Raw genomic sequence first — 27,115 nt, forward strand, 5'->3', positions numbered from 1 at the left:
ATGATGCTATTAAGCTATCCAATGTAATGTGCAAAATGAAATATTATTAATCATTTTATCTCTAAGGCCTGGAGCAGGTGTGATGCTACCTGGCTCTTAGGGGACCATGCTGGGCTGGATTATCAGATTATTCCTCTGCCTTTCTCTTGTGGCACATGCAAATTCACTTGAACCCCATACCTGAATCTTTCATTGTGACCTCAGGGACACTCCTAAATCCTGTTTAACAACCTGGCATTAATCACAAATGGAGTTTACATGTTTTACATCTTCATTTTAATTGGAATGAACAATATTCACATGTAGCGGTGGACCTGGAAATTAATGTAATGGAGTGGGGTGTATGGAGAGAAGTCCCCATGGTGTGTACCCTTAACCCCAGGTACATAATGTAAGCACAAGGCCTAACACATTTGCTTGGCTTAAAATAATTCACTACATATATTTTAATAGGGGAAGATACATTTTGAAAAAAATGGTCGTTTACCCAAAAGATTACCTATACTCAGGGAAACATGATCGTGCCGGCTTTAAGATCAAAAGCTATAATGCAATAAAAAGTACTATAAAATGCATTATACCTTTCGAATTATAAGATCAAAAGGTAAAATACAATATAAGCCCTCATTTCTGGCAGTTTCTTTGGCCTAGTAATGGTTTCTGTTGTAAATCAGTTGGCGAATAATTTTATTGCATGACTAAGGTTTCAGTCCTTTACATGCTTACTTTGGAGTAAGTCCTAGAAATGCTGCATTTTTTGTTTCAGGATTTGGTGAAAATTCACAGAAGTTTAACCCAGGATATCCATGAGTCCATTGTAAACAAAAGTGACCAGAACCTGTATCAAATTTTTATTAGCTACAAGGAAAGGTAATAACACATTTTTGTTTTAAAAATGCTCACTGCCAATAACTTGAACATGAGCTGTTAATATTCCTTTATCTGTTGTAAGTACTCTATTTTATGTAGTATGCTTTTAGAGAAACACTATTGAATTTTTCTTATGAGCTGAGAATAGCATGAGTAGCATTCACATATAGCTGGCAAAGTGCTTTGTGTTGAAAGCTAAATTGAATTTTGTAGAAAGTAATTCTGTAGAATGTGCTGCCTCCGTCCCCTTACACCATGACCTATTTTGTGACTGTTTTAACAGCTGTCAGTCCTATTTTTCATAAACCAGATCACTGTGTGTTATGCCAAGGTACAGTAAGCCTCACATTGACAAATAGGCCACACCCCTCCCAAATATGACTTATATTGTCAATCTAGCTTTGTCAATCTCTTCTTCTGACCTTTCGTAACCAAGGATTAGTGACTGATAAAACCACTATTAGTCCCAGTCAGGTTCTCTCCCCTGCCACCCCTGCCGTGCCAGTAACCTTCTCAGAGCTCTTTGTTCCAAGGTATCTAGATTTCCACATTAATGTTCAGTAGCTTCACATCATACTAAGTTCCTAGAAGCATTGGGAAAGTAGGTGGCGGGGGGCAGTCTAGTAAACCTTTTCGCTATCCATTTCACTTCTTCATATGAATTCCAAAGAAGGAAAACCATATGGGAGAATTTGGCATTCTGACTTTCAAGAATCTTTTACTCTTGTTTTCTGAGTTGATCTTTCAGAGATAATCTGGGTGTTCAGAAATGGCTTGAAACACAGACCTTTTAGGATTGTGCCATGTCAGAATGCAAGTGGGGATAACAATGCTTCTTTCAAAGGCTGCCCCCAAACCTGCATGCACAGACAGTGAACATGTTTGGGCAAAGGTTGGGATAGCCATTTCAGTTTTCTATAGGCAGGGAGTTTTTGATGCCGTCATGAATCTGCCATTAAGTAGTTCCCTCTGACATTCAATTATGTAGTTTCCTCTCACATGCATCCTGAAGAGCTATAGTTTCAGGAGGGCTGTGTAGAGTGCAGTTCTCATTTATGTTCCTTTCCAACTGGATCTACACCTATAGTGAGACTGAAAACTAAAGGTTGCAAAATTTAGGGAAATTATTTTTGTGCTTAATGTTAGAAAAATGTTAGTGAGAAATAATAAGCTGTTGCGCAAGATAGTTTTAAATTATTGTGCTCTCTTTCCTCTACGTTAGGAAAATCTGTCTAAGAAACCCTGTCTGATCTTCATGGCTGTTGGTGTTGGTTAGTTTTTGAATGGACATGTTACTTAAATGCTAATATAGGCCCCTTTCACAAGACACCTTAAACCATGGCTATAACCACGGTGGTTAAGCCAGAAAGCCAACCTGTGTTCAGAAGACACATTAAACTACAGCTTTAACCATGGTGAATAAAGCAAAAATCCATGGTTTAAGGTGTCTTCTGAACACAGCCTGGCTTTCTGGCTTAACCCCAATAGAAAGACAGGTAGACTCTAGTGTTGAAGAGTAGAAAAGTTTTTAATCTCTTTACACGAATGTCTGTACTGTTTAAAAATATTTTTGTAAAAAACTGTAAAAGTAAAAAACAGTTTTTTACAATTTTTAAACAGTACAGACATTCGTGTAAAGAGATTAAAAACTTTTCTACTCTTCAACGCTAGAGTCTACCTCTCTTTCTATTGTTTCTGGCTTAACCACCATGGTTAAAGCCATGGTTTAAGGTGTCTTCTGAACGGGCCCATAGTGTGAACGTGGCTGGCACCTGAGCATGGTAGGCCAGCTGTTGCAGTAAAGAAAACACACACACAGTATAACCAATCTAGTGCTAATCATATACGGCAGTGTATTATTCACCACCTCTTTTGAAGTCTGTCCAGAAACACAAGAAATATTAAGACTATCTCTTCTGGTTTAAAAGATATTTTGCAACTGTATTTTCAGCCCAATTAAGTTGGTATTAAATTACAACATGTGCTTTCAAGCAGATGGGGGATTTTTAGATATAATTTTGATTGCAATCAATACCTGAAAAGACTGACCTGCATATCTTTAAGGGGGTAGTACAAGGGTGATGCAATGCAGCTGGGAGCGGCACAGGCCTGGACTTCCAGGGCTTGGGAACAGGACAGTTTCCCCACATGTCCAAGAAAAAGGCCAGGCCTTGTGGAAGCTGAAAGTTTTGGGGCATGATAATAAAGTTGTTTGAAAACTATTTAAAATAACCAAGGAGACTAATTGCTTTCTCTCTTTCCTCTTGTCTCAATCTAGATTGGTTATTTATGGGCAGTATTGCAGTCAGGTAGAAACGGCCATATCATCTTTAGATAGTATCTCCAAGACAAAAGAAGACGTTAAGTTGAAACTGGAGGTATCAGTGCAAATTTTGTTGTTGGTTTTTAAAAAAGTTACCTTAATCTCAAACCTTATAATAGAAACTCTGTTCCAATCTGTGTTTAATGGTTTATTTCTACAAATTAGATTAATAGTTAGGCCTAGTCTACACATTATTTAGAACTAGGTGGGAGAATCCTGAGGTGGTAAGAGTGGAGGTAGAGATTGCCATATTTAAAGTTCTTCCATGTAAAAACAAAACAAAACGCCCTTATCACTGTCCCTTCATGAAAAAAAAAATCAGGTCAGGGAGAAATCTCAGCCCGCTGCTTACTATCATAGCAGAGGGATTTTTATACAAGGGAGTGTTGCAGAACATCCCCCACTCCAGTGATTCTTCACCTGTAGTCTGAAGATGTACAGTCTATTTTTGGCACATCAGAATTTTACCATTGGATTCCCACCTCATTCTGCATAACCTGTAATCATTTTGTGAGCAACTTTGGGCAATCCCCCAAAGTTTGATCCCCGAGGGCCAATTCCCCCCCCTGCCCCCCCAGATCCAATGCAGGCTGCACTCCCCATGCTGGTGCCCCCACACTGCAAAAGAAAAGGGGTAAAAAGGGGGAGAAAATGAGCTACGTTTGTCCATTTTAAGTCTATTGTGCTATTGAATTTTGGCAGCCAATCATGACTTCCTTCTTTTTTTAATAAAAGGGAGAAATAGGGTGGCGGGGGCACTGGGGGCTTCATTGGAGTTGTGGGGGCCACAAGCTGCCCACCCCATTGGCGTAGACAGACTGAGTGTACTAGTAGCTTGGGTAACTTACACAAGTGCTTTTGAAAATTAAAGATATATATGTATGTACGTATGTATGTGTGTGTGTGTATATATAAAATACCCAAATCATATTGAGGCCGTTCTTGTTCCTGTTTAAATAGGAATGTTCCAAAAGAGCCAATAATGGGAAGTTTACTCTGCGGGATCTTCTTGTGGTTCCGATGCAGCGCGTCTTGAAATACCATCTTTTGCTTCAGGTGCTTCACTTTTAGAGTTTATAACTAGAGAGCGGATGCGCTGTGCTGTTTTTTGGGGTATGGTGATTCTTGTCTGGCAAGCAGAACTGTTTTGCTGTGAGCATTGCTGTTTTGTTAGAGTCATAGAGCCTTGCATTGCAAGTCCTTCAACGATAGCATTTAGACTGCCCTGCCAATTTTAAACTGCTTTCTCTGTTTTATCCCCTCCCTTTTTTGCTTCAGAGGCTGTACACTCAACTAATCTGGTTGCATGCATGCCTCCTCCTCCTCCTCCTATATGCCATCTACTTGTCTGTTTCTCACTTCTGTTACATGAGATATTCTAGACATAGTATCATTTAGTACGACACACTGAACAAGTCAGTGCCAATGCAGTATGAATTTTCCCACCCACGCTCCGTGCCAATGGCATTCATCAGCAGGGCAGAAAATCTCCTGGCGTCCTGGCCCTGACTCCTGATGGCTCTTACTCATACAGAGTTGTATGCCGCACCTGGCATGAGGCGGAAAGCTTGCCCCAGGGACCTTGATTCCCTTGATGAGTGTAATGTCTAGACGAGCTCAGAGGGGATGGGAAAGTCTCACTTTTGATTATCAGTCAACACTTAAGAATAAGCTGCATTACCCACCACTGGAAAAGGTGGCCATCTGGAATGATTCCCACACAATACCTGAGTGCTTTTTTTTTTTAAAAAAAATCATATTTATTTATTTATTTATTGCATTTCTATACCGCCCAATAGCCGGAGCTCTCTGGGTGGTTCACAAATATTTAAAACATTCAAAGTATAAAACAACAGTATAAAACCATACTATAAAATACAATATAAAAGCTCAACCAGATAAAAACAGCAGCAATGCAAGATTACAAATTTAAAACACAGAGTTAAAATTTATTTATAGACTGTTAAAATGCTGGGAGAATAAAAAGGTCTTCACCTGGCGTCTAAAGGCATATAATGTAGGTGCCAAGCGAACCTCCTTACGGAGCTCATTCCACAGCCGGGGTGCCACAGCAGAGAAGGCCCTCCTCCTGGTAGCCACTTGCCTCACTTCCTTTGGCAGGGGCTCGCAGAGAAGGACCCCTGAGGATGACATTAGGGTCCGGGTAGGTACATATGGGAGGAGGCGTTCCTTCAGATAGCCTGGCCCCAAGCTGTTTAGGGCTTTAAATGTTAAAGCCCTAACATTTGAATTGGGCCCGGACCTGGACTGGCAGCCAATGAAGCTGGAAAAGGACTTAATACATTTCTATACCCCCTTTCTGCTAAGGCACCCAAGATGGTTTAAATACTGAAACAAACAAACAAATGTTGTCCCACAAAACCCAGACCAACACCAGATGGTTTCTTCAGGCGCTGAAGGCTCAAGCTTCTCGGCCTGGGCTTCTCTTCTGCCTTTCCTCAGTAGTCCCTGGGGAAGGCGGGGGAGGAGCTGCCCAACAGGCCCCTCAGGCCATTGATGGTCTTCAGGAGCTGCTGGCATGAACTCCCTGGCTTGGGCTTCTTCATGTCTCTGATAAGGCTGATACATTCATATATTAATACCAAGCCGAGTCTAGATGATGCTTTTAATGCTATACATAGTCGATGCTGGACAAGAAGCGACCACTTTCTAGGCTATTTCCTTTCCGTGCTGGATTATAAAAATGCTATATTTATTTTGAATGCTTCCCATTATAACCCACAGAGCGCATGGCTTCTGTGCAGTTAGTCCTATAATGAGGCTAGAGAATCTTATAAATATCATTTGATAGCTGTGCTGGGAGACTCATTAGTTCAGTTGCAAAGAACTATATTACTCCATTAGACTGTCAGCATTGCTGATGCTTATAAAATGTCATTTTAAAAAGAGTTTCTACCTGTGCAAGAAGCTGTATTTTGCCTCTGCAGTGCTCTGTTCCATTCTGTATATCATGCCCTGAAATGCATTTGAACCAACTATGGTTGCCGATGTCAGTATTGTGATTTTCAATAAAATTTGGTGGGGAGAATTCTAAATCAGTCTTATACTATATAAAACTTTTGTTTTAAGATGCTGTCTTTTGATTAAATGCAATTTTGAGCAGTTTTAGAGATAGCTATTACTGGGCCAGTTTCCACGTGGGGAGAGAGTGCTGGAAATGTATTTTCTTGATACATTGTTGATACGTTCTTGAATAGTGGAAATGTAGCCCATGTATTGATAACCGTATTGGATATAGTACACCCACCATATTCCAGGTTTCTGCAGATAATGGGTTTAGCCCATCGTTTTCTTCCTAAGGCAAAATGGTCCTGTTTTTAAATAGTGATATACTTTGTAATTCTTCATTTGAGTCAAAAAAGTATATGCTGTCTAGATTGTCAGATAGCTGTCATAAGAAATAACTGTGTATTCTGCTATACAGGAACTGGTAAAACACACTAGTGATAGAACTGAGAAGGCAAATCTAAAACTGGCACTCGATGCAATGAAGGTAAGTGAGACTAATAAATTGGTTGAGTAAACCCTCTCTAGTGTAAAATTGTAAGGGCCTTTTCTAGAAAGAATTTATAAGCTAAAGATGTTCGAAGCGTGTCCCTTTATTTTCCATTGTGCTGGGCACTGGCAATGCATTCACTTATATGCAAAGGCATATAAGCATAAATATGTCATTTTTACAATTCAGGAGAAAACCATTGTTTTATCATTTAATATTTATCAAAATATTTTCATCAGTGTCTTTTGAACTGAAAAGACAATACAATTTTTTCCCCCTGAAGGATGCAGTTCCATCAGTGGAACAGGAAAGGGGGTGATTCATCCTCTCCACCCGCAGCCTCTTTTGTGCCCTCTGGAAGGCAGGGAAACCCTCTGGAGCAGGTTTTCAGGCAACGTGGAAGATTACAATGGGAAGGAGAGAGGGAGAAAGTCCCATTGTGCTAGCAGACTCCCTCTAGCGCAATGTCAGCTCTAATCCTGCATCTCTAGCCTTCTTCTCAGTTTTATAGCACATGTTGAGTGTATGCATGGAGGAGGAGCAGGATTGCATCTGCTGGCTTCATCCACAGCCTACATAGATCAGCTGGCCTTGCCTTGACCTCTGCATGTTCAGTGGAAGGTGAGAATGAGCTCTGCATGTGTTCACACATAACTAGGATGACCATATGAAAAGGAGGACAGGGCTCCTGTATCTTTAACAGTTGCATAGGAAAGGACATTTCAGCAGGTGTTATTTGTATATATGGGGAACCTGGTGGAATTCCCTCTTCATCACAACAGTTAAAGCTGCAGGTGCCCTGCCTTCTTTTAAATCTGGTCTCTCTTGTATAGCTCCTGCAGCTTTAAGTGTTGTGAAGAAGAGAGAATTTCACCAGGTTCCCCATATATACAAATAACGCCTGCTGAAATGTCCTTTCCTATGCAACTGTTAAAGATACAGGAGCCCTGTCCTCCTTTTCATATGGTCACCCTACACATAACCAGGGATCCTGATTGCACCAAAGTTCCCAATGATGTGTATAGACACCAGAGCTGGAGCCATCACTCGGGATCCATTGCCCTCCATGCATTTACTACATGGGTGACAGGAAGGTGAGAATAGGACTAGTCTGTGCATTATGCCCCCACTTACTTTTTGTGCAGATCAGACAACAATATTTTTAAACCATGTGTGTTTGCGATGCTTCTACCCAACAATCAGGATACAGTTTTCTTACGAGGAGCAGGAGATCAGGGGTCTTGATGGTTCCTTTTTTTGAAGGTTGTTTGAAAGAAACAGAACTTCCAGAAAGATTTTATATTCTACTTTGTTTGTGTTGCTATAGGGAACTATGTACTTTTTCGAAAAGCTTTCATGTTTGGTGGCCAGTTTTCTAAAGAGATTAGTTTTTAACCATTTTAAGCATACAGTGAGGCTCCTGCTGGATGCTTCACACACTTATGATAGAAACAGGTCAACATTAAAGGTTTAGCATGTTCTCTGTTCTTCTTTACAATGTGTGTGCATTGCTCCACCACAGGAATGTTAGTCAAGGAAGCACAATTGTCCGGATGCATGTTTCTTTAGTGTAGATGTAGGGCGAGATGTACTGCTGTCTCATAGATTATGTTTCTACAGTCAGTATATGTTAGTATTTTAACATGTAACCGCTTCTACTGTAGCATGGGAAATGGCTCCCAGTTGTCAGTTTTCCTAACCAAATGTAAACAATGTAGCCCATGGTAGTTGCCCCTTAATTTTCCTTCTCTTTTCTGTGGTTTAGGACTTGGCACAATATGTAAATGAAGTGAAACGAGATAATGAAACTCTCCGTGAAATTAAACAATTTCAGTCGTCAATCGAGAATTTGGTATGTCATTGTCCTCTACTACTTTTTGACCTTCGTATATTGGTTATCTGTGCTTTTTCTTGACCATCTTGCTTCCTCTCCCTTCTTAAAAGTAAGTGTTTGGGCAAAACTAAGGTCTGCTTACTGCAGGCTTGGTGTTAGCACTGGGCCTGTGAGCAGTGTAGCATACGCAGAGCCAAGATGTTGCAAAGACAGCTGGAATGTAGGTTCAGGGAAGCACCAGGGAGGTAAATAGGGAAATTGGAAGACTGAGAAGGGAAGAGGGAGGATGGCAGGAAAGTTAGTAGAAGAACAGCATGTCTGATGGACAGAAAAACCTAGATCAAGGTTAGACAACTGCACAGGCAAGGCAAGAGTTGGATTGTTGTCCTGGCTTAACTTGGAAATATTTATTTCAAGAAGCACCAGTGAACTGCTTACACATCTGTAGAGTGGTGGAAAACTATGGTGAGAATAGTAGAAATAAGCAATTTTACTTTTTACTTCTACTACTCTGCAAACCTAAAATGTTTGAGAGACTAGCTTTGGTGGTGTTGAAAATGGTTAAAATCTTTAATAATTCTTATCCGTATGCAAAATGCTCGACATTTTGGATTAGTTGTAATCCTTCCTCAGGAGCTGCATTTAATGAAATTAATACAGTTTAAAATATATTTGCAAAAATAAACAGACATGGAACACAATACCTTTATCAATCCAAACTTTTAACCAGAGGTTTGTTGCTTATATAATCAAGATTTGAATTTTTTGAAATTGGCAGCAAATGGTTTTTATTTGGGAATTGAACTTTGTCTACAGACATTATCGTATGGAAATTCTTACAAGGTGTGAATTGTGAAGCCTTCCAGAGGATTATTTTGTTTAAGTATATATACACAGCAATTTCTACTAGCCTATGCTGGAAATAGTACAGCAAACTACGTATCAGACACATTATTTGGTTCAACTACACGTTCACCTAAAATTCTCACCAGACCAGGAAATTCCCTGTTCAAATCTTGGCTGATCCTGACAGCTGGATTGCTTTTAATTTTTTTTTAAAATGATTACTATACAGCTCTATATAAATCTTTGAAGTAGCTTTTATGGGCTAAAATTTATTTCATATGATAGTTCACAAAGAGCACATTCTGTAATTAAGACTCCTGGGAGACTGAGACCACAATTCTTAACTCCTGATGGAGTGGTCTTCATAAAGTCTCATGTAGGTTGGAGACAGATGTAGTATCAAAAAATGGCTCACAGCAGGTTCTTCAGTTGCATTCTGAGCCACTTCCACAACAGAATGGCCTGGCGGGGTAACACACTGTCAGTCTTGATTCTCTTAGCATGCTCTACCATGTTCTCCACCACTCCTCTTTCTGTTATGAAAGCTTAAGCACCTGATTTCTTTGTTTACTTTTCACTGGTGGAGAGGTGTGAAGCCGTATTGAACAGGAGGCGGTAGTGGCAGCAGTAGTACGTGAGGTACTGAACTTAGAGGTGTTCATCTGATTGGCTTGTATGCTTGTCTGATAGTTCCTTTGTGAAGGTGGGCTTGAAACACTGTGAACATGCTTGAAGTACTATATTTCGGGTTGACATCTGCTTCAGCCTTGTAGCCAATTCAGGATGTCGAATGCCACAACTTCCTCCAAAGTTAATTAATGTATGCAATTCTGATGTTTTCAGAACCAGTCACTTTTACTGTATGGAAGACCACAGGGTGATGGTGAAATAAGGATAACAACTGTGGACAAACGGGCAAGGCAAGATAGGTGAGATGAACCTGAGTTTGTGTTTATAAAAAAATAGGATATACCATTTATGCTGGATATAAATATTCTTTGAGTAGTCACAAATTGGTGTAAGTATGGAACTGCAATATTTAATGCCAGTATTTCATATTTAACCATATCCATACCTGCCAACACTTTATGTATTAAGTTTATATAATCATCCATCAACAGATATTCTCTATTAAACAAAAAGTGAAACAAATGCAATATTATATATATATATATATATATATAAAACAATAAAAATAGAGCATAAAACTTTTCTTTCAATGGAGACGATTAGTGGCTCAGAATAGAAACCCTGAAATAATGAAAACAAAAGATTTATTTAAAACCCACATTTCTTTAAATGGCCTAAATGAATAATAAAAAAAGTCTTTACCTGGTGCTGAAAATACTAAAAAGAGAGTACTGGGCAAATTTTTCTTTGGAGGCTATTCCATAGCCACCACTGAGTGCCACCACAAGCTTCTAATGTTAATGTTGGGTCCAAAAGCACCCCTAAACTGTGAATCTGATGCTTTAGGGGTAGTGCAAGCCTCTTCAGAACAGGTTGAATACAATCCATCCACATGGACAAACCACCCACCATTTTAGCTGGATGGCGTTTCAGAGCTTCTATCATCTCACCCGTACCTCCTGGAAGAGAGCGAGTGAGAGCTGACATACTGCTGACATCTTGGATAACTTCTCCCAGTGGTTTCTGCATAGTCAGACCATGGAATTCCCTAGCGCAAGATGTTGTGATAGGCACCAATTTTGAAGGCTTTAAAAGAGGATTGGACAAATTCCTGGAGGAGAAGGTTATCAACGGCTATTAGAACTGATGCCTTGGTGCTACCTGCAAGATCAGAGGTGTTATGCCTATGTAAACCTGTTGCTGGGGAACATGGGCAGGAAGGTGCTATTCCACTCATGTCCTGCTTATGGCTGTCCCGTTGACAGCTGGGCAGCCACTGTGTGAACAGAATGCTGGACTAGACAGACTCTTAGTCTGATCCAGCGTGGCTCCTATGTTCTTATGATGGGTCCTCAGCAGTGCTTCTGCTGGCTTTATATTCTTGTTATGGGGGAAAGAATAGATCCCTCCAGGACCCCAAAACACCAGCACCATCTTCTAAAATAGGTCCTTCATGTAGGAATAGAACCGCTGCCAAGTGCACCTGACTCAGAGAGCCTGTCTAGAAGTATCCCATGGTTTATAGTATTGAAAGCTACTGAGTGATCCAGGAACATCAACAGGGTTATACTCCTCCTGTCTCTCTCCCAGCAAAGGTCAACCCACAGGGTGACAAAGACAATTGCTGACTCAAAACTAGACCTGAAACCTGATGGCAGATGACACTGGTGTGACTTCTTATAAATCTAAGGCTGAAGTCCTCAAAAGTAAGTGCCCATTCAGCTCAGTGGGACTTACATTTGAGTAAACATGTATTGAATTGTGCTGGAATTGCAGTTCACAAACCAAATTTCAATGGTGATGCAACATTCCAAATTCAATATCTGATCTGAAATTTTAACATTTTGGGAAATTTAATTCAGATATGCTCGGTGCAAAGGTGTCTCAGATGGCATTTTGCCTTGTAAGTCCTTGAATATGGTTATATTTTCTTTTTTCACAGGCACATCTTCCTGTTTGACTTGGCTTTAATTGTATGCAAACGGAGAGGTGATAATTATGAAATGAAGGATATAATTGATCTTCAGGAGTACAAAATAACCAATAACCCCACAACAGACAAAGAGAACAAAAAGGTAAAAGTATAGGAGGCAGTTCATCCACAAGATGAATTTTGAGAGCATGGATATTTGTAGATCTTTATTGTATTTAAGAAGTTTACAAGCATTCTTCTCCATATTTATTTATGTATAAGCCCCCTATGTAGTAAACTAGCACATCAGGAAAAATATTTTTCTCTCTGGGCCAGTATCCAATGGGCCCTTCTCTGGGTAGCCAGCCCCACTGATTCTAGTCCATCAGTTACCCCTACCGCTCATGGAATGCAATGTACGTCATCTGGGGGGCAAGCTCGCAAATGAGTGGAAATGCTTGCTTTTGGAAGGGAGAAGGTTGGTGGAGATCTCCCCCTTCCAGAAATGAAAAATTTCCACTCATTTCAGGCCTGGACCTCAGAAGAGCTACATTGTGTTCTGCAAGCAGTAGGGGCTGGCCACATGCAGAAGGGCCCCGTTTGATACTGGCCTTGATATGCTACTTCATTTTGACAGGATCATTTTTGGCAGGGATTTTTATGTGGGAGAGGATTCAGAAATGACCCATTCTCACCAATTTTGCTGCCTTGTTCTGCATAGTATTTATAATGGCACTAAAATGTGTATGAAGCTCTTTGAACTCTCTAAAGCATTATGTAAGTTCCTCCTCCTCCTCCTCCTCCTCCTCCTCCTCCATGTTGAACTGGAAATTAAGCAATGTGTCCCCCTAAACATTTTGCAACTCTGCTGTATGTGAATTCTTAATAGATAACTTTTGAATTACCTTATCATTTAAACAGTGGTCTTATGGCTTCTACCTCATCCACATACAAGGACAAAATGGGCTAGAACTCTACTGCAAAACGAAAGATTTGAAGAAAAAGTGGCTTGAGCAATTTGAAATGGCACTGTGAGTAGTTCTGTATCACACACAAAATTTTCCTGACTGACCGACAGGAATTAAATGTTTAATAATCCAGCAAAGATTTCATATTGTTCATTAATGTAGCTACGTGCATGTGCTAAGTCATTTCTAAAATGCATGTTTAAGAAGCCTTGGAGCAGATATTTACAGGGCAAAATTAAAATTCTTTCAAGGAAAGGCAGAGGGAGCTCTAAGCCATGTTTTCATGCTTCACTTTCCTCTGAAGATTGTGTCTTCGTACTCCAATATCTAGGGAAAATATTAATGGATTTAGCAATAAATATTTAACATAATTGTGCCTGATTTTGCTATCATTGCCTTGGTAAACTAAAATGTATTACTGAGGGAGATGGGGTTGTTGGCTTTTTTCCTAGTGGCTTCTAACTAATTTATTATGTGGTATTTGGATCAGGTTGCCTGGTTTATTAAATTTGACTTCAAGGATTTGATTCCTCTCTCTTTTTAACACAACAGCACAACGGCACAAAGAGTTTATGTATTACAGAACCCTTTCAAAGAAATATAAAACAATTGTGATGCCTACTGGAACTACACTGTTTTGTATCTTCGTTTTGCCAATCAAAACGTAATTAACACGTAACAACAGAATTCTCATGCTAGATTGTAAGCCTATGCGGCAGGGTCTTGCTATTTACTGTGTAATCTGTACAGCACCATGTACATTGATGGTGCTATATAAATAAATAAATAATAATAATAATAATAATAATAATAATATTTCTTTGATTTCTGATGAACTCAATGAAACACAAAATAAATAATAAAACACAGTAAAATGTGTTCAAATAAATACTGATAGGAGCTGTGCTCATCAGTAGAGATTCTCTGCTGAGGGGCAAATATACTAAGATGTAACTGCTGTGTTTACTGCTTGCTAGCCACAAGCCAATTTCTCAGTCACAGAAATTAATTATCTTGGGATTTGGATACGTGAAGAATCTCCAGCTCCTAGCCATGCCTGTGACGTGCCCTGAGCTCTGTGTTCCCACACCATCAAAGGTTCAGCAGGTGGGCACTAGAGCCACGGCATGTTCAATCATGCTGCCTTTACTGTGGAATGCCCATCATGAGCAGTATATCTGAGCCCATTTTATTATTTGTGTGCTAGTATGTTACATTTATATCCTGCCTTCCCACCAAGAAGCTCAAGTTTATAGTGTATCTTCACAACACCCCTGTGAGGTAGGTTGGGTCCAGAGATGATGACTGGCCCGAGGTCACAGAATGAGCTTTATGGCTGAGTGGGGATTAGTATCTGGGTCTCCCCTGCCCTTATCCAACACTCTTACCACTACGACACAGTGGCTCTGCTCTTGGTGACTAGCGAAGATATGGCTATATTTCAGAAGGCATTTGTCTTGCACGCTACTTGATTTGGAGTTTTGGTTTTATATGTGTTTTAGTTTTTGTTGCTTGTTTTATGATTGTTTTATTATTTTCTCATTAGCTGTTTTGGGAGATCCTTTGACTGAAAAGTGGGATAAAAATATTTTAAATACATATTTCTTTTGAAGTAAAGTAGAAATCTGTCAAAGACAATAGAAGCCTATGTGGAAGCAGATACCAACTACCTCGGTGTAAAAAAGGGCTACAAAAATGACAAATGTGCACACGTCCTCTGCTTGATTATATATTAAAGCTGGAAAACAGATGCCTTACATTGCAATTCTGTGCATGCATATTCAGAAGCAAGGACCCACTGTGTTCAGTGAGGCTCTCTAGTAAGCTTTGCTTAGATCTCAAAGACCTGCTCCTGCCCTGCCTCAATGTTGGGTTATTTTTCCCTTAGTCTCATCGGCCTTTTCTATTCCTGTGACTTCAGGTGCTTTGCCCCTTTAATTCCTGACTTTGCTTCCCACTCCTTGCAGTGGACGCTGCCCACCTTGTATTGCTATTGGACACGCTTGGTGTCCTTAGCATGTAGTCACAAATCCAAGATGGTGAAATCTGTGTTAAAGACTCCAAAGCTGCAATAACTTGGACTAGACTTTCCAAGTTGAGAGCTGGATATTTATTTTTTGGTTTTAATTTAGGCCATAGTTTTGTGTTTCCCCCACCTCCCCGTAACGATCCTTCTATCCTAACAATTTGAGGTGCATAGACTCTGCCTATGTGCCCCTTTCTTTGGCTTGTATGCAACCATTAATTCAGCTCTCTCCAACCCTTCTTTGCAACCTGAAATTTTGCAGTATCACTCAGACACACCCTACAAGTCTTATCATATGCAGGTTCCACATATCACATGCAGGTTCTCTCTCCCACATTCCACCATCCCTTCTTCACTTCACCTGGCTTACACTGACATCCCAGGTTTTACACAATCTCTCTTAATTCCATTATTTATACACATATAGAGCTCTTGACTTTGATGCATCCTACTTGGATACTGCCCCTTTGCATCAACTAAGCAAGTTTGTTATATTGTACGGTGCTTATAATTAAATTTAATTATAATTAGTTATTCAGTGTTTTTGTTCAGAGCATTTCACATAATTATAGCATTGCAATCCTTATAGCAGCCATACAGTGTAGGTTTCTATTAGCATTTCCATATTTTATTTATTTATTTATTACATTTCTATACCGCCCAATAGCCGGAGCTCTCTGTTCCAGATGGACAGAGTGGCTTGCCTGAAGCAATCCAGCAACTTAATGCTAGAAGCAAGATTTAAACTATGGGCTTCTGATATGTAGTTCGCGCTCTTAGCCACTACTCTGCATTACTGCCTTCCTGTTTTGTTTGTGATATGATATAAGATGTCATTTCTGATTGCATAACAGTTTTCCCCCCAACGGTTAGCACTTTATCAGGTGTGTTCTAAAAAGAGATAGCGAGAACTTGATCATTTCTACTAGGAGTTTTAATATATCATGCAGCTCAAATGACCCAGTGAGCACATTGCATACATTTTAAGTGAACCAACAATTGATGCTCTGAGTGATTTACTTAGCTTCTGCTGCTGTTTTGATGAAGACATTAGAGGTTTTAATGCTTTCCAGTTGTCTGCTTTCCTGCACGTATGCTGTCAGCTATTAAAACCGCATAGCCTTGTAAAAGCGTTGGATGTCAGCCAACAAGGAACACCGCTCATAACCGTCCTTTAGTAAAGGTGATTTGTTGTTGTTGATTATCATAACTGAATACAACCAAGGGAGTTGGTGGCTCAGTAGCTTAATGTGCTTGACTTCTGTGTGGGTTCTGTTTTGGCTTATATTCAGAATTGCAAATTAGATTAGTGGTCTTGGCCAATGCATTCTTAATGGCGTCTTCTCTGCACCAAAAAACCACATCGTGACCAAAAACTCTTCTTCATGATTGGCAGCCTGCAATCTAGAGCAGCACAGACCTACAGCAATCTAGGCCACAGCTGATTTAGCAGTTTGAGTTGGTTAGATAATTCATTAAGGTTGCAATCCTATGCATGTTGAGACGGAAAAAAAGTCCTACAACTCGCAACATGCCCTTGCCAGAATGGCTGGCTGGCAAACATTGGGTGTTGTAGGACTTTTTAAATTTATTTATTTATTTATTTATTTAAAACATTTATATCCCGCCCTATATCAATAAGATCTCAGGGCGGCGTACAGATAAAAGCATACACTATAAAAACAGTAAATATACACAGCTAAAAACAAATTAAATATTCATGCATAGGATTGTGTCCTAAGGTCATTTCATGTGTTACATGGCAGCCAATCTAGATTTAAAGTACGAAGAGGATGACTCTCCTATTATTATTATTATTATTATTATTATTATTATTTATTTATCCTAATGAAACACCAACCAACCAACCACCAACCGTATTCCACAGATGTTTCCATCCAGCTCTTCCTTATAGTCCCTTATGGCATTGTTAAATATGTTCCTGTTCTCATACAATCCACCTCTCAACAGGTGAACAGATCTCTGCCTCATCTGATTTATTTTATTTATTTGTTACATTTATATACCGCCCCGTAGCCGAAGCTCTCTGGGCGGTTTACAAAAGTTAATTTGAGGGGGCGTTTCTGATAATATCCTGTTTTGCTTGTTTCTGATTTGAAATGAAAAAGAAGAATCTAGACTTAGGTTGTTTGAAATAAATGTTGTTGTGTGGCTTCAGGTAATGTAATTTGTGGGAGGAACAGAAAGATAGCCCCAGATAGCCACTCACACTGCTGGCATCCTGTGGAGTTTGTGTGTACATGCAATTTTAAATGGGTGGGCTGCTTTTCTAGTCTGTCCACAGAGCCTTGGCTTTGATACAGCAATTGGGGAAAGGCACTGCACAGGGAGTATGTTGATATTTTGAAATTGTGTAAATAATCAAATGTATATTTTTCAAAGAATGGGTGTAGTTAAAGATTGGAAGTAGAGAAACGCAGCAGCAAATTAGGCAGATGTCTGTAATGCAGGCAAGAAATAGCTGAGTTAATTGATGCCAGTTTGCTAACAGTTTAAAAAGGGAGTGTCTTAAACAGTTGGTAGGAAGGGGTCGGAAGGAGGAAAAGAATTGACGAAAGGAACTAATCGGTGAATGAAAATTGCTGCAGAAGGAGTTGGAAACAAGGTTGCTGATACCACATCGTTTGGCTGGCACGGGAGGAAAGCTTCAAAGCAAAAGGTCTGAAAAATGAAACTCCCAGAGACTAATTGCTGGTAGGAAAGATTGTTTAAAAGTTCTTAGAAGAAAGGAAAAAGAACTATGCAATCTGAATATGCAATGAAAAGAATTGTATGTTGTTCTATTGCCAATGCTGAAAAGTAAAGCTATACTCCTATTAACATTCTTGGCGTAAGACATTATCTTTACAGCAGTGTGAGGGAGTGAGCTTGAATCCGCTGATTCCTTCCTCTCGGGTGAGGAAAGAGTATAAACACAACCCAACAGAGTATTCAACACCACCATTCAACTACTCCTCAACACTTCATGGGGAGTATTCAACACTACCCACTACCCAGTTGTGCATTAAGTCCCAGAAACTGAATGAGGCTGAGTGCCATATGGGGCGAGACTTTATATCCTTGGCTCCACCCCCTGCACGAGGCTGTATGCGTGCGAGTTTTCCTTCTGGCTCCTCGCCCCCGCAAAAGCTGTCCCCCACCCAAGCCATCCCCGCTGGGTGAGGATTGGGCTTACTGTCCTCTGTGTTAAGTTTTGGAAGGAACAAACCCGTTTAGCTTGATTCAGCAATGTGTTTTGACACAGTTTTTTTCCTGTGAGCTTTTGAAACAGCTTATCTGTTTTCCCAGAGTTCTCTACTGCCATATAATGTTGTTGTGTACATGCTGATGCATGCAGGTATATTGCCTTGTTACTCTGCAGATTGTAGTTTGCATTTACCTGTCCTATACCTATCCTATGTTTGCACTTTGGCGGAAAGCAACTAGGCAATTTAGTGTGCCCCTTCCCCAACAAATGCACCAAAAGAAAAAAAGAAAAGAAACCTTTAAACCTGGATGGGGGATGGAAATAAGAACAACATGTTGATATGAGAACTGAACCAAATAGAGAAAAAAATCATCGATTTCTGTTTGATCAGGTAGTCTGGTCGTACGGTTAACAGCAAACAATAACAAGTTTGTCAAGAGCAAAGGATTAACATTAAAGAGCTCAATTTTGTGATAGAGATGAGCTCTAGGAGCCGGACAAATTCATCTTCTGAGCCAGGTCCATTATGGACTTTAGAAACATCTGTTGTTAGTGTTTTAGTTCTCTCAAACGGTCTTACTTTTTATCTTTGTTAAGAGAATGTAAGAAACAGTGTGGGTAGCATGCAAGAAAGATGTAGGATATTGATATTGATTTACTGGCACTATATTTTCTGAATTGTGTGTCTGTCTATCAATCTATCTATCTATACTCTCTCTCTCTCACTCTCTCAATTTCCTGTGCAGTGAACAGATGGTTTCACTGAGCTATTCACAATTACATCCGGATAGCTGTGCTTGAGAGCCTGTGGACGCTTGACTTGGAACTTATCAGAGTGTAAACTCAGCATGAAGTTTATCTCAGAAGTTTTCTCTTTCAATCCACTGTACATCTTAAGCGCTCGCTTAGATTGAATTTCACCTGTCATTACGATGACTGGTTCACTAATTTCTTTAGGGTCTTTCTGTGCTTTCTTACAGTACTCTCTAATCCTCTGTGTAAAATTTTGCTATCAGAAGAATTTTCCACCTGGTTATTCAAACTCTCTTCCAAGCCATTAAATATAAACCTAAACAGTTTTATGTATTCACATGGAAAGGCTTTCTTGAAGGATTTGGAATTGTGGTAGATCACAAGCTGAATATGAGCCAACAGTGTGATGTGGCTGCAAAATAAGCAAATGCTATTTTGGGCTGCATTAATAGAAGTAAATCTAAATCCATATATAGCACTGGCTCCCTTCTATTCAGCACTGGTTAGGCCACATCTTGAGTGCTGCATCCAGTACTGGGCACACATTTTAAGAAGGATGCAGACAAGCTGGAAGGGGGTTCAAAGGAGGGCAATCACAGATCTGGAAACAAAGCCCTATGCGGAGAGTCTGAAAGGAGCTGGGCATGTTTAGCCTTGTGAAGAGAAGACTGAGGGAAGACATGGTAGCATTCTTCAAGTATTTGATAGGTTGTCACACAGAGGAGGACCAGGATCTCTTCTCGATCTGGGTGAACATCAGGAAAAACGTCCTGACTGTTAGAGCAGCACAACAATGGAACCAATTACTTAGGGAGGTCGTGGGCTCTCCCAAACTAGAGGACTTCAAGATGCAGCTGGACAGCCATCTGTCAGGGATGCTTTAAGGTGGATTCCTGCATTGAGCAGGTAGGAAGTTGGACTTGATGGCCTTATAGGCCACTTCCATCTCTATATTTTAAGATACATGGAAGAAAATACTATTGCAATAACTTGTACAATTTCACTTCCAAATCACCTTTTAGCAGATTTTAACAGTTTCACAGATGGTTTCACTTTTTTCTTCTGTCTACATTCACTTCTTTGGTTGGTAGCATGGCACTTTCTCTTGATACACTAGTTACAAGTTAGTTCGTATACTCCACATATGACAGCAGCTCTCAACACAGACTGTTTTTGTTCCCATTTGCTTTGAAAATATTGCCATAATGCAGACATTGACCCAGTTTAAACTTGCTAAGGGCTGAGTCTGAGATTCCTTGTTAATTGTGCTGGAGCAAGTTTGTTGCTAATAATAATAATAATAATAATAATAATAATAATAATACAATTCTATATGTCCCAATAGCTGGAGCTCTCTGGGCAATTCACAACAATTTACAAGATAAAATACGGTATAAATATTTAAATATACAAAATTTAAAAACAATTTAAACAGTTAAAAGTAATTTCAATAAATTACTAGACCTGCTCAAACAGCTGGCATAAATGCCCCATCATATGCCATTAAATGCTGGGAGTAGAGAACTGTCTTAACCTGGTGAGTGTTGGCATCAGGCAGGCCTCCGTGAGGAGATCATTCCACAATCAGGGTGCCACCCCTGAAAAGGCCCTCTCCCTTGTTGCCACTTTCTGAGTCTCCCTTGTTTCAAATCAGATGAAAAAGAATGGCCCTCTTAAGGCTACCTAATAAATTCAGGGATGTGTGATTTGAAACATTGACCCCAACAGGCTCTCCTCGGGCCAGATGACGCTCCCACATATTTTGCTTTTTTTCCATTCTGAGAGAGGTACAGATTTCCATGGCTCTCTCAATGCAGAGAAATGCAATTCAGGTGGCTGCTTCTCTCAGAACTAGCCAAGTTTTGTATGGCAACCCATGGGGAATGGTACTGAAACTGCTCAGCCAGTGCTAGGAAGAGCAAATGCTCTTCCCAGCAAAGTCGAGTCCCTGGCTTCATGCAGCATGTGACATTACTATGGGGGCCAAGTCCCTCTCCCGCTAGAGGAAACCAAGGAGGCTTCTCAGGGTGGGTGCAGAACCAGGGCTGGCTCGAGACATTTTGTTGCCTGAGGCGGACAAGATAGCACCCCCTAATAGTCTGTGCTCCAAACCCGACTGAACTGACAGTTTAATCTTTCTTCAACACTGGCAATGGTACAGCATTCCCCAGCAAAGCCGAAGGTTGCAGGCTAGCTTAAGGGTCACAGGGCAGGCTGTGTGGTCCACAGCTGCCTCCTCCAGAAACTTGTTGCCACCTCTCAGTTTCTGCTGCCTGAGGGGACTGCCTCACTCTGCCTAACAGTAAGTCTGGCCCTGTGCAGAACACTTGGAATAGATGTACATTTCCCCCTGATTTATTCTAGGTGGATAGGTGAGCAGAAGAGGGGTATTGTACCTCCATTTCTTATGTTCCTTCCATTTCATATGTTCCTTGTTTTTGACTTACTGGTTAAGTTCAAGTTAAACAGTTCTTCTTCAGACCGTGTGAAAAACACATATGCATAGCAACATCTTCTGAAGGAATATTTGATCTCTGATATATTGAACACTGACGCATTAAATTAAAGCTGTTAATGTTAATATCAATGTACTTTAAAAGCCTGAGATGTATGCTGAATTCTCTGAACAGCATGAGGAAGCACGTCATGTTTTTTAACACCACGACAGATCTACATTTATGCTTGCTTTTATCATGGTGAAATTCAGATGTGCCGTTTAGCTTTTTCAAGAGATGTTCTGTCACTTTTGCAAAAGTGATTTCTAAAAGAAGTGGCAGGGGGTACGGAGCAATCATTTTTAATTGCGGAAAATGCTTTTTCTCACCCAGTGAGTGTTATATTGTGGATTTCAGGTACTGAAATAAGGTTGTACCAAGCATGCACATGAAAAGGAGAGAGAGAGAGATTGGCTCAGTTTATTTATTAATTTATTTATTACATTTCTATACCGCCCAATAGCCGAAGCTCTCTGGGTAGTTCACAAAAATTCAGACAACATGTTTCTTAACGATGGAGTTATTACACCACCGTTGAGAAATGTGTTGTCTAGTGGGAAAACCACCCCACAGTGGAGTTCTTTTGGAAAACCCTCCATGCTGAATATCCACATTGTGCAGAGGAGAGTTCCTGCACAACCATTGTGTTGCGTGTTATGTGGACGGTTCCAAGGAGTTTTCCATTGTGCTGAGTTGACTTTTCCAACCGGCTAGAGAGTTCCCTGTCAAGAGCAGTGAAAGGAGTGAGTGCCGCTCCAGGAGAGCCGCTGGGATTGTTTTTTTGCAGCAATGGCTGATGGGATACCATCGGGAGGACCAGGGTAGAAGAGAGGGTGGAGGAACTGTCAATCAAACACCACAATGGATTTTACTCAACTCCACGGTAGTCCATGGCCACACAGTGGTAGAGTTAGAACATGTTGTGTGGGGAGTACCCTCCCTAAGAACTCAACCGTTGAGTGGAGTTTCCACACTGCGTTGACTAATGTGTTGTCTGAACTGAGCCATTGAGAGAGATTAAGAGAGAGTCGGGGAAGAAATGAATATAGGGCTTCCATGGTTTTAAGTTAGTTCAACTTGGGGCTACATGCTGAGGGTGGGCGGATGTGGGGAGAGCTTGCCTTTCTTCCTTGTTAGATAAACCCAGTATTTGGTTTGACTTAGAAAGCAGGGCTTTGATGAACCAGCCTTCTCCCCTTCCCCACCCCACTATGTAATTCATGGAATAGTCATTCTGGGCAGGTTTAGCACCTTTTGCATGTCTAATAGCAATTTCAACCACTTTGTTAATGTTCCCAAAACAGTTTGAATTGTTTGGTATTTAATTTAGCAGCTCATTTGTTGGAAGGACTTGTTATTTTAGTTGGCTTTTGCATCTGTTCCATTGTATAAAGACTCTGCAAAAACATACAGTTTGTTTGTTTGTTGCATTTATATTACACCCTCCCCCACAAAGAGCCCAATAGATAATTATTTGGCAATGTATATGTGTTTATTAAGGGTGTGCCCTCCCTATCGAGGTTGGGACCACAGTGGGAGGGAAAGGGTTAACACACCCTAAACTCTCTCCCTCCCCCCATGATCTGGATTGGGGCCCCTGCAATTACTTGAGAGTCAAAAAGAAAAGAAAATGTGGCTGCTAACTCCATCTTTAAAGTGGTGTGTGCATCCCCTCCTATGAGAGAGGAAAGGTGGAATGCTTGTTATAAGATGGTTCTTGCCATCTGCAGTTCTTATAAATACATAAACTTCCTGATTTTAGTTGGCTAAATGGTTTTAATCATTTTGATTCAGGGTGTTGAACCACTTTTAGCCTGGACGTTGAATTCTATTTTGGAAAAGGTATCAGAGTACACATTCCAGTCGTGATCAGGCCGAAAGGCAAAAGGGTTAGGGCCAAAATTACCAAACCTACCAGGATATTTTAGCTTAAAGCTCTTACTGCCAGGAACTGAGCCTTTCAGCCTTGTAGAATGGGGAAAACTACATAAAAATGATGAAACCACTAAATCATTATTGGTTGGGAGAAAGAGGAGGGGGCCAGGGAAAGGCGGGATGCCCATTTCTGGATCCCACGAAGGGTTGATTTGGCCCCAGCGGCTGAGATTCAGCATGATTGAATGTTGTATCCCTTTTGAGTTTGCATTTCTGTTAAATTGTCTTTGGACAAACACTTGGATGCTTGTCATTTGGACAAGAGGACTGAATTGTATTCTTTTTTTCTGATAGCAGCGCTTTCCGCTTTACTGTGCTTCCATTGCCTTCATTTCCAAAGTAAAACTGAACTTTTAGTTAGTTCGTCACTTGTGTGAAGCCTTGCAAGCCCTTGTTGACCCCATTTGTTTATCTATTCTACCTTTCAGGGCAAGCCCTCACAAGGGAGATTACAATGAAAATGATAAAATGAAGCTAATGATTATAATAATAAAAACAAGATCAGAATTAAAACAGATACAGGAAGCCAGCAATAAGATCAATACGTAGTTTGGTGGAATTTTTTTAGAAAGTATTTATGGAGTGCTTAAAGGGCACAAGAGAGAGTTCTCAGAGGGGGGATTCCAAATGTGTGGGGTCACTACTCAAAAGTCTTTGATCAGGTTAGCAGGTACCAGAGACAATCTTACTGGTGGTTCTGCAAGCGTGGCATCTAAGTCTGATTTTAGGCCCAGGCAGGCTTATTTGGGAATATGTTGTCTTTCAAACAACCTGGTTGCAAACTGTGTAGGATTTTAAAGATTAACACTAGCACTTTTGGAGCTGATTCAAAATTGGGGTGATATTGTCAAACTATCTAGCCCCACAAGCATTCTGGCACCTTAATTTTATACCAGCTGAAGTTCCAGCCTGTATTTAAAGTAGGGCTGTTAGAAGAATCGATTTTTGGGATAGAGCGTGGCAATTTTTTGCCAGCTTGGCCACCCGGACTCCATCTCACTCATCCGTGAGCTGGCCTGACTCATCATGTGATGAGTCAGGCCAGCTCGTGATTTTTGTGGTTTTTTTAATTTGCAGAAATACGATTTGCACAAAATCGTGGCTGTAAATAGCGCAGTTTGCACAAAAGTGTGGGCCTGCAGTTTGCACAAAATTGTGGGCCTGCAGTTTTGTGCAAATTGTGATTTCCATAAATATTTACAGCTGCAATGTTGTGCAAATCATGGCATGCAAATAATAATAATATTAATAAAAAGCTGGCAAAGTTCCTGAGTTTTGGGAACTGACCTGCCACTCAGCTCACCAATGCAAGCTAAGTGTCACCATGGGGATCTGTTGAGCCCAAAAAAGGCCGGATTTCCCGACGGTTATCTATACTTTATAGGCAGCCCTATGTAGAAACTTACAGTAGTCTAGTCTGGAAATGATAGTCATGTACTTTCTTCTACCTCTTCTAAAGTACAGGCTAGACCTAACATGCACATGTGGGTGGAAAAGAAGCCTGTGGCATGGTGGAGGGTGGATTTGAGTTTGAGAGGTGAAAGGGTTAAGCAGTCTGTCCTGTCCTTGCTGCTCCTCTTCTTAAATTTACAGCCTCCTAGCAACAGCATATTATATCTAGTTTGGGTGTGTGATGAAGAACTAAAATTAGGCTTCTTTATCAAATCCAAATAGAGTTGGATATGTCACTCTCCCGCTCATGTGCAGTCACTAAATTTTCCAAGCAAATCTAATGGCCCCAGTAAGACAGGGCCTTTTATTGATTAGCATTTCATCTCTCTATAGAACAACATTTGGAGTATATAATGCCTCATATGAAGAGCACTGCATGTGGTTATTCTTTTGATAACTCTGGAAGTAACTTCAAAAGTCTGTAATGTACAAGGTAACTTGCAAAGCTACAGTTGCCTAATGCGGGGTTCAAATGCCAGTTATTTAACAACCTGCCAAGAACAAGTTGGATGCAGTTTGATGAGGTCTTTATCTAGCAGTGGATTGGTATGAATGAAAAATGGTGCCTTCATCTCTCCCGGTTATTACAGTCCATATATAGTTACATGAATAAATCATTGTGAAACAGAATTGTTCTTCCATAGGAAGAAAGCGGCTAAAGCATGGTCATTAGCTTGATTGAAACAATGCATTACATATCCAGAAAGCTAGCAAGATTAAATCCTTTAATCTCTAAAAGGGCAACCACCCTATGATCAAATAAGCAAATTTCCTAGCCAAGTCTTAGAAGTAAATTGCATTCTCTTGATCAAAAGCACAGTTTACTTGTGATACAGTTAATTTAATTAGGCAACATGCCTTTTTGTTAGATATCCTTTGATGTGATAAATCTGGGATGTATGAGTATTAACATATGGAGACTTGATTGATTGATTAATTCAGTAAACGCTGTTTTCAAACATTATTTCTGAGCTATAGCTAGGAAGACCTAAATAAACAAAGAACTTCTCTAGAAGAGAAACAGAAGAAACCAGTGGCGGTATCCAATGCTGCCTGCATGCCAGTGAAACCCACTTGTAATGCAGCAGGAAGCTGACGCTTACTAAAGCAACCCTGGAAACAAGCCAAAATGTTTGTTCCAGTGCAGGGCAGGGCAGCAGAGGTCACAGAAGGTAGCTGCACTGACCTGTTTCATTTTTTAACGGAAACAAGTTTCCATAAAAACAACATTTCCGGGTTGTTTTAGGAACTGCTAGCTCCCTCTTGTGCCAGCAGTCAGTCCCATGGGTGCAACAGTATGAGTCAAGGCACAGTGGCTGTAGTGGATACTGCCCAGTTTATTTTATGGGAATATTGTCTTTAAGACATCTTGTATTTGTTTATTTCTCTAAATAATGGTACACAGTGATGGATGGACTTGCCAGCCTCATGTCATTTTGTTGGAGGACAAGAGGTCTTCCAAAATGCAGACATGGTCTGCAACTAAAAGTTTACTCTTGTTTGGGAATGCATGATTACCCTGGCACTCAAATCCCATTGTGTTCAAGGATCTCTGCTGTATGTTTTTGTTGTTTCAGTGACATCATAATAGGTGGGAGTTGCTTCTATGAAGGCTTAATTACAAAAAATTGAAACGGAGAACCAGTAAATCATGGGGTTTGAGAGGTCTTGCTATATTCTGGCTTTGTTATAGTTCCAGCCCAGCACTCTTTGTCCACACTCTTTTTATGTTAGTAGTGTATTTTTTTTCTTGTTCCTAGGTCAGGTGATATTATTGCACAGGTCCCTTTGCTCGGCGATGTTGCTGGGTTTATAAATATGGTAGGTTTGGAAATGAACCCTCCCATTTAGGACAGAACTAGCTTTAGATTGCAATCCTACACCTACCCAGGAGGAAGTCCCACTGAACTCAATGGGACATACTTCAGAGTAGACATGTATAGTATTGCAGTGTTACAGTATCAGAATCTTCAATTTCGGCTAGCCTTATAAATAACCAGTGGCCATTCTGAGCTGTCCCCAGCCTTTCCCCTTCCTGTTCCCTAAAATGTATCTTCTAACATTAGCAATGAGGAAGAGGCATGAGAAAGGCACATGGAGGATCCAGGTATTCCTTAGGTCTTTGTTAATCTCCTTTGGTCATCTTTCTCAGTTTTTTTTCCTGAGAGGATCCTGTTTTGTTTTATTCCCGTGGCTAAGAGAAAAGGGAATGGAAAAGGAATAGAATGCATAGAGGATGCTGCTGACCCGGAGTGGGGTGGACTAGAAGGGGGCACCCCCAATGGTCAGACTTGAAGCCCTGGGGATCACTTGCATAAGTAGGGGGGGGTGTCTTTAACATTTTAG

At 40.4% G+C, this 27,115-nt stretch overlaps 1 protein-coding gene across 2 annotated transcripts in view; it reads left to right on the forward strand.

Annotated features, from left to right (window-relative positions):
• The window catches only part of VAV3 (vav guanine nucleotide exchange factor 3), a 194,753-nt gene that overhangs the window by 77,207 nt on the left and 90,431 nt on the right, over positions 1-27,115 (forward strand). The window contains exons 8-15 of one of the 2 annotated variants that reach the window (XM_063135512.1): positions 767-870; positions 3,149-3,248; positions 4,154-4,249; positions 6,639-6,707; positions 8,476-8,562; positions 10,234-10,319; positions 11,963-12,095; positions 12,854-12,963. In XM_063135512.1, the coding sequence (XP_062991582.1) occupies positions 767-870; positions 3,149-3,248; positions 4,154-4,249; positions 6,639-6,707; positions 8,476-8,562; positions 10,234-10,319; positions 11,963-12,095; positions 12,854-12,963 (785 nt within the window). Of the gene's footprint in view, positions 1-766; positions 871-3,148; positions 3,249-4,153; positions 4,250-6,638; positions 6,708-8,475; positions 8,563-10,233; positions 10,320-11,962; positions 12,096-12,853; positions 12,964-13,850; positions 14,008-27,115 lie in introns of those variants that run through there. The other variant, XM_063135520.1, reaches the window with a different exon arrangement.

The sequence above is a fragment of the Elgaria multicarinata genome, chromosome 1 (genome assembly GCF_023053635.1).
Source record: "Elgaria multicarinata webbii isolate HBS135686 ecotype San Diego chromosome 1, rElgMul1.1.pri, whole genome shotgun sequence".
Classification (NCBI taxonomy): domain Eukaryota; kingdom Metazoa; phylum Chordata; class Lepidosauria; order Squamata; family Anguidae; genus Elgaria; species Elgaria multicarinata.